At 69.3% G+C, this 13,280-nt stretch overlaps 1 protein-coding gene across 2 annotated transcripts in view; it reads right to left on the reverse strand.

The window, feature by feature from the left end:
• Positions 1 to 24: 24 nt before the first annotated feature.
• Positions 25 to 13,280, reverse strand: part of LSM1 (LSM1 homolog, mRNA degradation associated) — a 21,829-nt gene continuing 8,573 nt past the window's right edge. Inside the window, exons 3-17 of one of the 2 annotated variants that reach the window (XM_026064430.1) lie at positions 6,109 to 6,204; positions 5,638 to 5,750; positions 4,279 to 4,356; positions 3,880 to 3,980; positions 3,681 to 3,773; positions 3,540 to 3,603; positions 3,283 to 3,423; positions 3,004 to 3,194; positions 2,860 to 2,921; positions 2,620 to 2,709; positions 2,317 to 2,525; positions 2,080 to 2,217; positions 1,870 to 2,007; positions 1,485 to 1,616; positions 25 to 1,367 (exon numbers count right to left, since the gene is read on the reverse strand). In XM_026064430.1, coding sequence (XP_025920215.1) covers positions 1,248 to 1,367; positions 1,485 to 1,616; positions 1,870 to 2,007; positions 2,080 to 2,217; positions 2,317 to 2,525; positions 2,620 to 2,709; positions 2,860 to 2,921; positions 3,004 to 3,194; positions 3,283 to 3,423; positions 3,540 to 3,603; positions 3,681 to 3,773; positions 3,880 to 3,980; positions 4,279 to 4,356; positions 5,638 to 5,750; positions 6,109 to 6,204 — 1,766 coding nt within the window. In that variant the 3' untranslated portion in view covers positions 25 to 1,247. The remainder of the gene's footprint in view (positions 1,368 to 1,484; positions 1,617 to 1,869; positions 2,008 to 2,079; positions 2,218 to 2,316; positions 2,526 to 2,619; positions 2,710 to 2,859; positions 2,922 to 3,003; positions 3,195 to 3,282; positions 3,424 to 3,539; positions 3,604 to 3,680; positions 3,774 to 3,879; positions 3,981 to 4,278; positions 4,357 to 5,637; positions 5,751 to 6,108; positions 6,205 to 13,280) is intronic. The other variant, XM_026064431.1, reaches the window with a different exon arrangement.

Raw genomic sequence — 13,280 nt, forward strand, 5'->3', positions numbered from 1 at the left:
CCTTGCACCCCCACATGCTCCCTGCCCCTTGCACACCCGTTTGCATCGCCCCTCGCACCCCCAGCCCCACGTGCTCCCTGCCTCTCGCACGAGGCCGCAGCGCCAAGCCCGTGACCCACTACCCCGAGCGGCGGCAGCAGCCGGGGCCCCGCACAGCCCCTCCGGGCTGCTCTGGCTGCCCCGAGCCGCCGTCCCGCTCACCCGCGCCAACGTCCCCGCTGGGGTTCGAGCTCTGCCACGGCGGCCGGGCTCACCGGCGCTGCAGCCCCTTTGCATCACCGACAGCCGAGCGCCAAAAGCCGCCGACCTGCTTCACCCAGCGCCCGAGTGCTCTAACCCCCCCCTGCAGGGGCAGCGAAATGGCAAAAGGACACAAAATTCCCTGTTTTAAACCCGTTTCACATTTTAGTCGTGGGCAGCGGCTCAGGCAGAGGGGGCCACGGCTGCCCCGGGGACGCGGGTCGGGACGAGGACGCGGCCGCCCCCGGCGCTGCCCCTCGCCCCCAGCCCGGCGGCCGCTGCGGGCGGCGCATCCAAAGCTCGGCAGCGCCTGGCGTGGGATCCCGCGGGCAAGGCCGGTCCAGAGCCAGCGTGGCCAGCCGGGGCGCTCCTGGCCCGCGCCAGCCCCCCGCCACGAGCCCCCCCGCGGCTCCAAGGCTGCGCGTGTGGCTATTTAAAGACCGCAGATAAAAACAGAGGCCTCCCCCCCCGCCCCGGGAGCGCAGAGGTCGCGCGCGGAGCTGGCGATAAGATAACGCCGGCGCTTCTCGGGCTCGAACGCGGCAAAAAAAGTTATTCCTGCCCTGCCCCCTTCTGCCGGGGAGCAGCGAGGGGGGACGGGTCTGTGCCGGGGTCACCGGGACCCCGGCACCATCCTCCGGCCGGCACAGGAGGGAGCACCGAGTCTGCCCCTACCCGCGGCCCCTCCATCGCCTCCCGCCTCCCTGCCCGGCTCCCCCGGATCCCAGCACCACGACCCCGGACACCGTCCCAGCCGCGTTTCCCTCCGGCACAGCCAGGGCCGCGGGCAGGGGCCGGCGGCACCGGCGTCGGGCTGCCCCCGCAAAGCCCAATCAGCCATCGGCTTCGACACAGGCCGTGCGTCCGTCCGCGCCGGCGTCCGTCCCGTCCCGCCTCCGCGAGCGTCGCCCAGAAACCCCGGTGATGGGCCCGACCCTGGCAGCCTCCACTCCGCGTCCGAGACCACCCTGAGATGGTGAGGAGGGGGCTCGGCGCCGGGCCGGGGGTCAGGATGGCGCCTGCGCCGTGGGCCGGGCCGGGCAGGCGGCGTTGGCCGCGGGGGGGTGCGAGTTCACGGGGGCCGGCGGCGGGGAGGGCAGGTTGGTGCCAATGGCGTAGTCGGCCGGCTGCGGGGGACACGGACAGACAGACAGACAGAGAGAGAGGGGGGCGGGTGGTTAGCCAGCTCGGCGGGGCAGCAAGGGGGCCGGCGAGGGGCGAACCCGGCCGCCCCCATCCCTTACGTGGCGCCGGAAGAGCCGCTGCAGAAGGCTGCGCTTGGGCGGTTCGGACAGCTGCTTCCAGTCGAGGTCCGGGGAGCGGGTGCCGTTGGGCCCAAACGTGTTGAGGTCCTTGAAGCACTCCGTCTCGATCATCTGCAGCGGGGAGGGAGGGCAGGGATCGTTGGAGGCCTCTGGGGCCGGCGGGCAGGGATCATCCAGGCTCCCTGACACCAGTCCCGGGGTCTGCAACGCCTCTGGGTGCAAGCCCAGGCCCCGGGGAGCCGAGCGCCTTTACGCCCCTGGGAAGGTTGAGATGTCCCAGGGGGGCTGAGCCCCTCCGAACAGCCTCCCGCCGCCCCGACACCGCGGCAGGGGGGCACGCGGGGCCCCCGCGCTCTCCCCTCACCTCGTTCTGCCAGGGGATGGAGACGCTGCCGGTGGCAAACTTGGCGTAGAAGTCGTTGTCGGCTTGGTCCAGGTTGACGCCTTTCACCGTCGAGAACTGCTCGATGTCCAGCACGTCCTTGCAATACACGGCACGGGGCTGCGGGACCCCAAGGAGCCGTTAGCCGGGGCACCTGGGATCATCCCACCACCCCTCTGCCCAGCGCCTTACATCCGGCACGAACGACGGCTTCATGATCCCGGCCTCCAGGCGCCTGAAGTTGATGGTCCTGAAGAAGGGATGTCGCTTCACCTCGGCCGCCCCGTCCGCCCCGCAGCCCAGCCGCTGCTTGGGGTCCTTCGCCAGGAGCTGGGGAGGGGGACGGGGGGAGGCGCGTGGTCGGTGTGTGTGGGGGGGACACACGCCGCGGGGAGGAGACCCCCCCGGCCCCGCCGCTCCCGGCCTCACCATCTTGCAGACGGCCCTGGCGTCCTCGCTGAACTTGTCCGAGTACTGCTCCTGCTCCTCCTGCACCCGCTTCTCCACCTCCTCGCGCTTCACCCGCTCCTTGCGGGCGCGGAAGGGCGACTGGCCCTCGATCATCTCGTACACCAGGCAGCCCAGGCCCCACCAGTCGGGGCTGAAGCCGTAGCGCTCGTTGTTAATCACCTCCGGGGCTGCGAGGGAGAGCACAACCCGTCAGCGGCCGCGCGCATGGACCTGCTGCGGCCGGGCTGAGGCCGCGGAGACCCCCGAGCGCCCCGCGCTCACCCATGTAGCCGACCGTGCCCACGCGGCCCCGGATGGTCTCGCCCTCGGGGATCTTGATAGCCAGCCCCAGGTCGGAGATCCTGATGTGGCCTGCGGCAGGGAGGCGGCTCGGAGGGCCCCTATCCCGGGACCAGCTCACCCCTCCGCTCCCCGAAACGCGGCCAGGAGCCCTGCGGTGCCTCCGCCGGCTCCGCAGCCTCCCGGGCAAAGCCCCTCAGCCAGGGACGCGCGAAGACCAGCCCCGGAACCGGCTCTGCTCCTCACCGTCATCATCCAGCAGGATGTTCTCTGGCTTCAGGTCCCTGCGGGGAGAGAGGCGCGCCCGGCTCAGCGTAGAGCGGCCCCGGCCCGGCTCCATGCCGGCCGCGCCGCCGCCGCCCCCACCTGTACAYGATGCCCTCCCGGTGCAGGTGCTGCAGGCCGCAGCAGATCTCCGCCGCGTAGAAGACCACGCGCTCGTCCTCGAAGCCGGGGTTGCCCATGTTGTAGATGTGGAACTTCAGGTCCCCGCCGTTCATGATGGTCAGCACCAGGCAGAGCGCGTCCTTCGTCTCGTAGGCGTACGCCAGGCTCACCTGCGTGCGGGGGGCGCAGCGCCCGTCGGCCCCGCGGACCGGCTCCCTCGCGGGCCCGCGGCGCCGCGCCGGGGAGCGCGACACTCACCACAAACCGGCTGTTGACCTTCTCCAGGATCTGCTTCTCATTCAGGGCCATGGCCTCCCCTTTCCGCTTCTTGATCCGCTTCTTCTCCAGCTTCTTGCAGGCGTACATCTTCCCCGTGGCCCGCACCTGGCAGGCACACACCTGGGCCGCAGGCAGCGGCGTGAGCGGGCAGCGGGACCGGCGCCGCAGCCTCTTCTGCCGGCCCCGGCCGCAAGGGAGCCCCGCGGCAGCCCCACGCGCCGGCAGCGCCGCCCTACCTCTCCGAAGCCCCCTTTGCCCAGGATCCGGTACTGCCGAAACGTGTCCTTGGTGACCGGCTGCCTGGAACACGGGCCCGCGGGCGCGTCAGCCCCGGCGCCGCGCCGGCTCCGTGCCGGCTCCGCGCCGCCCGCGCTCACCTTTCCAGGTGCTTCCACTGCAGGAAGCGGTCGAAATACATGCTGTCCAGGTAGTCGGCGAAGGGGGCCCGGCTCAGGTACTCGTGCAGGGGGCTGCGGGGGGAGGACGGTCAGCGCCGCCCCGCAGGGACGCCCGTCTCGCGGCCGGTCCGGAGCCGGCGGCAGGGCAGGGCAGGGCAGGGCAGGGCAGGGCACTCACTGCAGGCAGCCGCTGAAGAGGTCTTTGCAGGGGCTTCTCTGCAGGTTCTCCACGCACCGGCTGACGTGGCTCTGGCTGATCTCGGGCAGGTGATCCCGGGACTGCAGCGCGGGAGAAGGGGGGCAGCGAGATGGAGGTACAAGCCAAACCCTGCCGCCTGCAGCCGCTGCGGCACTCCCTGGTGACCCCCCGCCGGCCAGCCCCGGGCACACCGGCTCCGCACGCAGCCCACGGTCCCAGCTCCCGGGGCTGCCCACGCTGCGGGCAATAGGGATCCCCACGGAGCAGGGATGCAACTTCGTGCCCAGCTCCGTTGCAGCACAGGGCACCCTGCACCGCGCTCCCGCAGCCAGCCCCAGCCGCATCCCATCCGGCAGCCCAGGAAGCCCCCGGACTCACCTTCTGGTTGAAGAACCTGCGGATGATCTCCTCGCCCATCTCCTTGCGCTTCTCATCTGGGGAGAGCTCGTAGTCCGCCTGGGCCACGGGAGAGGAAGGTGTTACAGACAGACAGCGCCGTGCCAGCCCGCCCCAGCTCTTCCCCACRCGCCCAGCCCAGCGAGGCAGCTTTTCCCAAAACATCTCCCACCCAACTCGGAGATGGGTTTGCCAAGAAAGCAAAAGGCCGGAGCCGGTTGCTGTCGCCCTGCCCCAGCCCCGCAACGGCCCCGGCACGCCGAGCGCGCTCCTGCCACCGGCAGCGCCGACGCCGCATGCACGCACACGTGGGCACGCACACGCACGTACTCGGCCCCGGAGGGAATCAGAAGTAATTTGAATCTGGTGGACCGGAGCAGGAGGGACCTGAACGGGAAGGAGGCTGGAAGCAGGCAGCACTGCAACACGCTGCTGAATTTTGCTAGCTAACGCAAGATTTGGCGGAGGAAAAGGGGGTGTCGAGCAGGCAGAGCCGGCTCTGCTGCCTCCCCGCGTTGCCAAACCCAGACCTGCGGCAACCTGGGGAATTTTATTTATTCAAAAGCCAAAAGAAAGAGAAGTTCTCCGTGAGCGCTAAGAGCCAGCACAAGCACGGACTGTTTCACAAGCATGTGTTTCCCATTAGTCCCCCGCGCAGCCGCCCGCTCTCTGCCGCTGGGACGCCTCGAGCCGTGAGCACGCAGCCGCAAACCCCGCGTGCCACTGCGCCGCGGCAGAGCCGGCTGTGCCCCCGGCACCAGCCCCGCTCCCCCTCGCCCCCAAAAGCGGCACTTGGAAAACCAACCCCCCGGCGCAGGGCAAACGCACCGGCCGCTTCCACAAACAGTTTGGTAATGGGAAACACAGATCATTTTACGAGGCTTACGTTTCCTATTAAACAGCATCTGAAATCGCCTTCTGGCAGTGGGTAAATCACGGCAGATGCACACGGATTTCAGACCGAAATTTTGAATTTGCTAGGGCAAAAAGCCAAATTTCTCTGGCATGACCCAGGGCAAAACCCGAACCGTGCTGGGCTGCCAGCACGTCCAGAACCAGGCAACTTCAGGAGACGGAGGAAACGTAGCGACCTCGGGGCTGGCAGGCTGCTATTTCCCCAGAGGGACCGACTTCTCCCTCCCACGTCATGCACAAGGAATTCTTGCACGGTTGCCTCAGAGAGGGCCGAACGCGTGCACTCCCCCCGCGCCGCCCCCTCGCTCCGTGGCCTCGTGCCCCCCGCGCCTGGACGCGCACGCCCGCGCGCGGCCCCTCGCTGCAAGCGCGGCGCGGGCTGGGCTCAGCTCCCCGGCCGGCGCGGGGGGTGGCCGCGGCCCTTACCACGGCGTCCAGGAAGCGAATGCAGCACAGCAGCTCCGGCCGCGTCTCGCAGAACTGCCGGAAGAGCAACCTGCCGATGGGCTGCTTCTCGCACAGGCTGCCGTAGTCCTTCTCTGCAGGGCAAGGCAGCGGCGTGCGGCAGCTTCCCTGGGCGCAGCCAGCGCTCCCGGCACCCCCGCGCCCACCCGCCCCGGTTCAAATCCCCTCCCGCCGCGGGATGCGGCTGACGCCGTTCGGCGTTGGCACGGCTCTGTGCTCCCCGGGCCTGGCACGGGGGGACGGAGCAGCGCGCTGCTCCCTGAGCCCAGCGGTGCGAAAAGCAGCCCGGCCGGGCGGCCCGGTGCAGGCGGGCTCCCCTCCGCGCTGCCGGCGCGGGCGCCGCGAGCCCTTTCTGCTGGTTCTCGCCACATCCCCAGGCGACCCAAAGCCCGTCCTCCCAGGCAGTCGCAGGACACAAGGCGCGTTGCTCACCCAGGCCTTTCCGCAGCTCGTCGCACTGGCTGATGTGCGGGAACCTGAGGATCTCCCTCCACTTCTTGCTCCTGCCTTTCCGCTTGCCTCCGCCTCCTGCAAACAGACGGGGAGAAGGAGAAGGTCAAGCCGGGACGCAGGGCACGGCAGCTGGCTCCCGGCCACGAGCCCCGGCGGGGACCTTCCCTGCACGCTCCGGCTTCCGGGACTGGGGCATGGCTAGAGCCCTCCGGGCAAGAGGGAGCGCGGATGGCAGTGCCAGGGAGCGAGGCAGCCCCACGCCCAGGCTCTGCCGCAGAGTGGGGAGCAGCAGCCCCTTTCGCATTCCCGGATCGGAGCCGCCTGGTTCACGGCTCTCTCCCTTTCCCCTCCGTCCCGCGGCTGCGGGGCCACGAAGCCCCCAAAACCATCGCTCTCGCGCTCAGCAAAGCGCTGGACACCCCCTGCGCTCTGGCCTGATCTGAAGCCAAAGGGAAAAACAAAGTTAAACACACGTCCGTGCTCTGCCTGGGTCCCGGAGGAGGCTCTGCCTACGGCGGACCCCTCCGCCCAACAGCGCCGCGGCCCCGGCAGGGCGGAGGGCGGCCCGCCGCGAGTGCGGGGCCGTGCCGGGGCCGGCGGAGCACGCGCTTCCTCCCCGAACAATGCCAGCCCCGCGCGCGCTCCCGCTCGCGAGCGGCTGGTTTCCGCATCGCCCCGCCGCGCTTATTGTTCTGGGCGCCGTCGGGTCGGGCTGTGCCGCGGCGGCACCGCGGCTCCTGCGGGCGCTCGGTGCGCGGAGCCGTTCCTGCATGGAGCCGGCGGGCGCTGCGGCTGCTCCGGGCCGGCACCGCGCTCCCGCTCGGCTCGGCGGGCGCCCCCGGGGCCCGCGTTTCGGCAGCCCCTCCGGGGAGCGGGCCGGGCAGAGCTTCCTGCCGTAATCAGCTCGCTTCCTCCCGCCTGAATAGCCCCGACGTCAGCGAGCTGGAAGCGGGCGGCGGAGCGGCCCCGCAGCCCGCGCCGCCCGCGCAGCCGCCCCGCCGCCGGACGCCTCCCGCGAGGGGGGCACGCGGCCCCGGAGGCGCTCTCCAAAACGCGCGGGCAGGAGGGCGAAGGTCCCGCCGCCCCTCACCTCACCTCGGGACACGCCGGGAAGGGAGACGCCCCCCTCGGCGCCCCGGGATGCGGCTAACGCGGATGGAGCGCGCGACCCTGGATGGATGCTCGGAGCGCGCAGCTCTCGGGCCCAGCCAAGCTGCCCGGATTTGCTCCTTTAGCTTCTCTTATAAACTTCCACGAGCTAATCATTCTCCATCCGGGAAGCCTCCGGTGTTCCGCGTTTTAGTGCTGCTTTACTGGGCTGTTTTCAAATTTCAGCTTGTTTGCTGTGACAATAAAAATAAATTAACGTGCGTCACCGGCGCTGCGGGCGCTCGGCGCCCAGCGTAGCCCTGCCCGAGCGAGCGCTGCCGCGGGGCTCTGCGCGCCAGGGAGCGTCCGCCTGCAGAAGCGAGCCCAGGCCCGTTTCGGGAGCCCCGGCACGGCCCCCAGACCGGCACGCGACGATGCACACGAGCGCCCTGCTCAAAGCCTCCCACGCGGACGAAGCACGGAGCCCACGCGCTGTCCTGCTCCAGGTGCTCCGGGAGCCGCAGCCGTCTCGGAGCTGGCTCGGCGCCTCCGACACCAGGGGACCGGCCCCGGGTGGCCGCCCCGGTGCAGGGCTTGGTGCCGGCATCCCTTTTCCCTGGCCCCCCCTCGCAGCCTGGCACCGTGAATCGCCGCTTGCTGCTTCCCGCTTGGCACGAACCGCGCGCGCCCGGGCCGGCACGGCGCCGGCTCCCGCTCCCACGCCGGGTGCCCGTCGGGTCCGCTCCTGCCCGGGCACGCTGCTGGCGCTCCGCTCCCATCCCGGCACACGGCTTCGGCACTGCGGCCCTGAGCCGGACGTGCTGTCACTCTGTCCTTCCCGCTCCAGGCGGCGAGGGAGGGAGGAAGCCGTGCTGCTGGTCCTTGCCCAAATTTCCCCCTTCTCTCTCTCTGCACGGGAACGCAAACCTCCCGGCCATTCTTCCACTGCATTTCAATCGCGCTCGATAACGATCTCGTTAAGTGCTATTCATACTGCAGTTCTGTCGTCAGCGCGAAGCCACGATAAGAATGTAGACGTCTGGATTTATAATAAAATTACGTTCTTCCATGTGTTTTAAATTGATGTCGAATGGAAAGGGGTGTGAGCCGCGAGCCTGCCCGGCCGGGCTCCGCTTCCTTCTCCGCTCTGCCTTCACGTTTGCTCGGCTTTGCGCGCACGCGTCTCGCGCCTGCTCACCTGCCGTTCCAGCCGGCCGGGGCCTCTGCCTCCTTCTCCAAACGTGTGCAGCGACGGTTTTACTTGCACCACGTGGGCCGTGCCGAGGCAAACGCATCGGGGCAAGTCGCGATGGCTTTCACGGTGCAGAGGAGGCGAGATGCACCGGGGAAGGCCACCGAGGGCCAACTCCCTCCTCCAGCTCCCAGCGGGACACGCGGGATAACGCAAGGGTTCCCAGCAGCAGCAGCTCCGGCGCGGCGAGGCGGGCGCACCGCGAGAGCCGGCCAAGCCTGCACTTCCAGGCTTCAGGGATGAACTGCAGCCCGGAGCTGCCCAGGCTGCGAGCTCAGCCCTTCTGCCAATTCCCAAAAGCTTTCGAAGTCCGGGAGGGACCTTCCCGGCCCCAATTCCCAGCCCGGCAGCGGGGTTTAGGGAGAGCGGCCGCGAGGCCACGCGACTCGTCCTCTCCCGCCCGGCGCCGAGCTGCCCACGTCTCCGGAGGAGGCCGGGCGCACGGCAGCCGCCCCGGGAGCGCGGGGCCGGCTCGGGGTCGGACTCCACGCCGCCGGCTCCTGCCACGTCAGCCACCCCGGCGGCCGCAGCCAAGGAAAGCAGAGACGCTCGATCCCACCAGGATGTTCCCAGGCCTTCGCGCCCTGGGGAAAGTCTGGGAAAAGAGCTCCCCGGGGGCCGGCAAGGCTGGGAGAGGAGGGGAGCGTGGCGGGGACGCTCGCCTCCCCGGGGCGGCCGCAGCTCCGCAGCCGCGGCGCCAGCCTGGTGCGGAAGCGTTAACCGGCACACAGCCCGAAATAGCGCCAGCAAACAAACAAACAGACGAGGCTCCCCGGGCGCCGCCGGGCGCCGAGGGCGAAGAAGCCGCAGTCTCCAAATTCCTTCCGCGGGCCGGGGCGGCAGAGTCGGTATTCCTGTTCCAGCGGCAGGCCCGGGCCAGCGCTCGCCGGGAGGCGCTGCCGGCTGGGGAGGAGCAGCCGCCGCCCCGGCGCCCGCAAACACGGTGAAGGGAGAAGCGGAGCCGGGGCGGACGGGGCCCCGCCGCATGCCCGGGGCGGATGCACGGGCTGCAGATGCAGTGGGAAGCAGCCCCATCCCGTTCCTGCTCCGGCAGGCACGTCCACCCCGGCACGTGGCCATCCTCGCTGCCCAGGTTGATGAAACCCGGCGCTCAGCAGCTCCATGCGTGCAGGGGACAGCTGGTGCAGGCAGCCGGGGGGTCCCTCCGCTTCCTCCTCGGCTTTTAGGGAGGATGGAAAGGCCCCAGGAGCGAGACGCTTTGGATCCTGCCCCCAAGCAGCAAACGCCGCACCGGCCGCCGCTCCCGGGCTGCCGATGGGGATGAAACGAGGAGCCGGTGCCGCGCTGCCACCCGGCCCCCGCGCGGGGCTGCGCTCCCCCAGAGTCAGTCGAGTCGGGATTATTAAAAGGAAAAAAAATAAGCTATAAACCCCCCCCCCGCCGCTGCCAAGCTGACCTGTGCAAGCAGAAAAGCTGCTGAAAGCAAAATAAAACTGTTCCTCCAAGGAAAAGAGCCCACGTACCAAATGGCGAGACATACGTGCGGGGAGAGGCGTCGCTTCAACAAAGCTGCCGGGAGAGAAAGCCGCCTCCGGCCGCCGCGCACCCCGGCACGGCACACAGCGCACGGCCCCGGCGGGGCTCAGCCACCGGCCCGCGGAATTGCGGGCGGCAGAGCCGGGAAGGCAGGCAGACCCCATCCTCGTCCGGCCACGCTGCACAGGCAGCGGCGGCGGGAGAGCCCAGGCTACCGGCCCCGACCCTGGTCCAGCACCGCGCGGGCAGGAGCAAACGGATCGGCCCATCGCAGGCCAGCAGCTCCCAGGACCGGCTCCAGCCCCGGCGCGGGATGAAACACCTCTCTGGCCGGCCAACGCTTCTCCCAGGCTCCTGCTGGGCTTCCCCAGCCATTTCTGCACCTGCCGCGCGTCGGATTTCCTCCGGCTCGGGCTCCCCCCCTGCCTTCGGCAAAGGTTATGTGCAACAACATCGAAAGCCTCAGCGAAGTCGCAACAGGCGACACTGGCGGGTCCCCGCCGCTCCGGCAGGAACGGCCACAGAGCCATAAAGAGTTGCTCATTTCTGTTATCGGCTGCGCTTACGAACGCCTTGGCTATTTATGCCAGGCACTTCCGCGGGCGGACCAGCCGGCAGCTCCTGGGAACCGCTCCTCTCCTCTTCCTGAGGACGAGCTTTCCCCGAAAGCCTTCTGGTACCTCGCCTCCCCTTCGAAAGCCCTTCGACGCTTCAGCTTAGCCCTAACGGAGGACGCTGGCGCCAGGCTCCGGGGCCGGCCGGTGGGAAGCCCCCGCAGCCCGTGCCCCCCGCGGGAGCAGCCTCCCGCATCCCCTCCAGCATCCTTCGGAGGGAAACCCAGGCAAAGGGTGCAAAGACATCCGTCCTCGGGGCTGCGCCACGCTCCCCGTCGGCCGCTGCCCAGCTAACGCGCACACGCACGTACTTACGGGAAAACTCGTTTTCGTTTCAACGCGGGGAGCCCAGGCGGCACGAGAGAAATCATTAACCCGGGAACCATAAACGGTGTTTGCCCATTCTGCCCAGCGGAAACTGCGCGGCTTTCCTGTGCCGGCGGAGCCGTGGCTGGCAGCCGGCGCAGCCTCCGCGGGACGCCGGGCCGCGAGGAGGCCTCGGAGCAGAGGGCAGCCCGGCACCGAGCGGCTCCCGCAGCGAGCTTCGGGGAGCTCAGCCACGCTCCGGGCCGGAGGGCGGCACCGACCCTCCTTCCTTACCGCGTCCGGCATGACGCTTCCTGCCCGGACGCCTGGCTCTGGCGAGGAGGGCACGTGGCGGGGCAGCCCTGCGTGGGGCTCAGCCAGCACCTCCCGCTCCGCAGGCTCTGCCGGTGGGCTCCCTGTGCTGGAAGCAGCCGCAGACCCAGCAGCCAGGCACGTGCATCCATGGGGAGCTGCGGGGCCCCTCCGCCGCCTCCGCTCCGGGAGCCCCCGCGCTCGCATTGCTGCTCGGGCAGGGAGAGCAGCGCCACGGCCATGGCGTCGCCTCGCGCTCCAGCGCCGGAGACACTGGAGTAACTTCCCCGCTTCCGGCGCCAAGCAGCTCGCAGTCATTTCACACCGAATTTAACCCATTTTCTGCCCGAGGTCTCAAAGCCGCTGCCTCACCTGCGGCGGCGGCTGCCCGCACGAGGCACGGCGAGGGCTGCGCTCCCGCCCGGGCAAAGGGCGGACGCACCTCGTCCACCTCCGGCGAGCCCCGGCTCCAGCGAACCTCTGGCCGGCGAGGGCGCGGAGCGGGTTTTGCATGGCAGCATTTGCATGCCGGATGGGAAAGGAGCGCCGCGCGGTTCCCGACGGAGACAGACCCGTGCAAGCGTCCTGCTCCCCGCAGCGCCTGGAGCGACGAGCGCGGCCCGGGTGAGCCTCGGGTGCAAAACGAACGAGCTGCAGAAGCCGAACTTCCCACCCGCCGGGACGCGCCGGCAGCGGAGAAAACAAGGGCAGCGGCTCCTGCCCCAGGCTTACCCAGCACACGCGGCACCGGCCAGCAGCGTCTTTCCAGCGCTGCTGGAAGCGACCGCAGTGTGGGTAAATAAACCAGGCCTTTAGAAGAAAAGGCCTTTGCAAAAAAATAAAATAAAAGTATTTGCTATTTGGGACGGCCTCCGAAACAATCAGCTTCTCTGCCTGGCCCTAGGAGGATCCCAGGTCGCCCTCCGCTGCTGTTTGCTCTTGGGTTACAAAGGTTTAGGAACAAGGGCTGCAATTTTCTACAGGAAACCAAAAGCAAACAAAGGTTCCCCAGTTCCTCCGGTGAAGCGTTCCTACGCCCCGTTCGAGAAGGGCTTTGGATACTCGGAGCCTTTAGGCTTCTCCCTGCAAACCGCCGCTGGCGCTAACCGCGCCAGTCGCCAGCGCGGTTCGCAACCAACACGGCTACGCCAGCAAAACCCCGACTGCGCCGGCACGCCGGTAAGGCTGGGTTGTTCCCAGCAYGGCTGATTTTGCTCAGACGGGGCTGGGATAAGCTGTCCTGGCACGAGCAAAGCTACATCCTGCTGGCACGGGGAGACGGAGCCGCTCCGCCGCGGAGACGGGGGCTCCTGGGCGCCCGCGTCGCTGCTGGCAGTTGCGCGCCCGAACCCTTGTGGCTTTTTTAACGCTCTGCCCCATGTCCTGAGGGGATCCGCGGGCGGGACGGATGCACGTGTGCTTCGCGAGCCGCGCGAGGGTGCCGGTGGCAGGAGAGCAGGCGGGAAGCGGTGCCCTCCCCAGGGCCGGAATCCCCACCGGGACGCGCACCCCGGCCGCCCGCCAGGCTCGAACCCGCCGCTGGCTTCGCCCCGCGCCCCAGACAGGGGTCCCGGGGGGACGCTGCCTCCCCGGGTGCAGGATGCTCCTTGGGCCCGGCACCGTCCGGGAGGGTGTGCTGGGACGCAGCGCTGGGAGGGGGACCGGGATGCGGAACTGGGATGGGAACCGGGCCGGGGGGGCTGGGATGGGACCAGGGACAAGGAGCCGGGATGGGGTGAGGACACGGAGCCAGGATGGGGGACTGGGATAGGGAGCAGGACAAGGAGCCAGGACAGCAACCAGAAAAGGGACCAGGATGTGAGGCCGGGATGAAGAGCTGGGATGGGGACCGGGATGTGGAGCTGGGATGGGGACAAGGGCATAGAGCCAGGATGGGGGACTGGGATGGGGAGCAGGACAAGGAGCCAGGACAGAGGGAACCGGGACAGGGATAGCGACATGGAGCCAGGATGAGGGACTGGGACAGGGAGCAGGACAAGGAGGTGGGACAGAACCGGAAAGGGGACCAGGATGTGAGGCCGGGATGAGGAGGACCAGGATAGGGAGCAGGACAAGGAGCT

This window comes from Apteryx rowi, unplaced genomic scaffold (genome assembly GCF_003343035.1).
Source record: "Apteryx rowi isolate R43461 unplaced genomic scaffold, aptRow1 scaffold_217, whole genome shotgun sequence".
Lineage (NCBI taxonomy): Eukaryota > Metazoa > Chordata > Aves > Apterygiformes > Apterygidae > Apteryx > Apteryx rowi.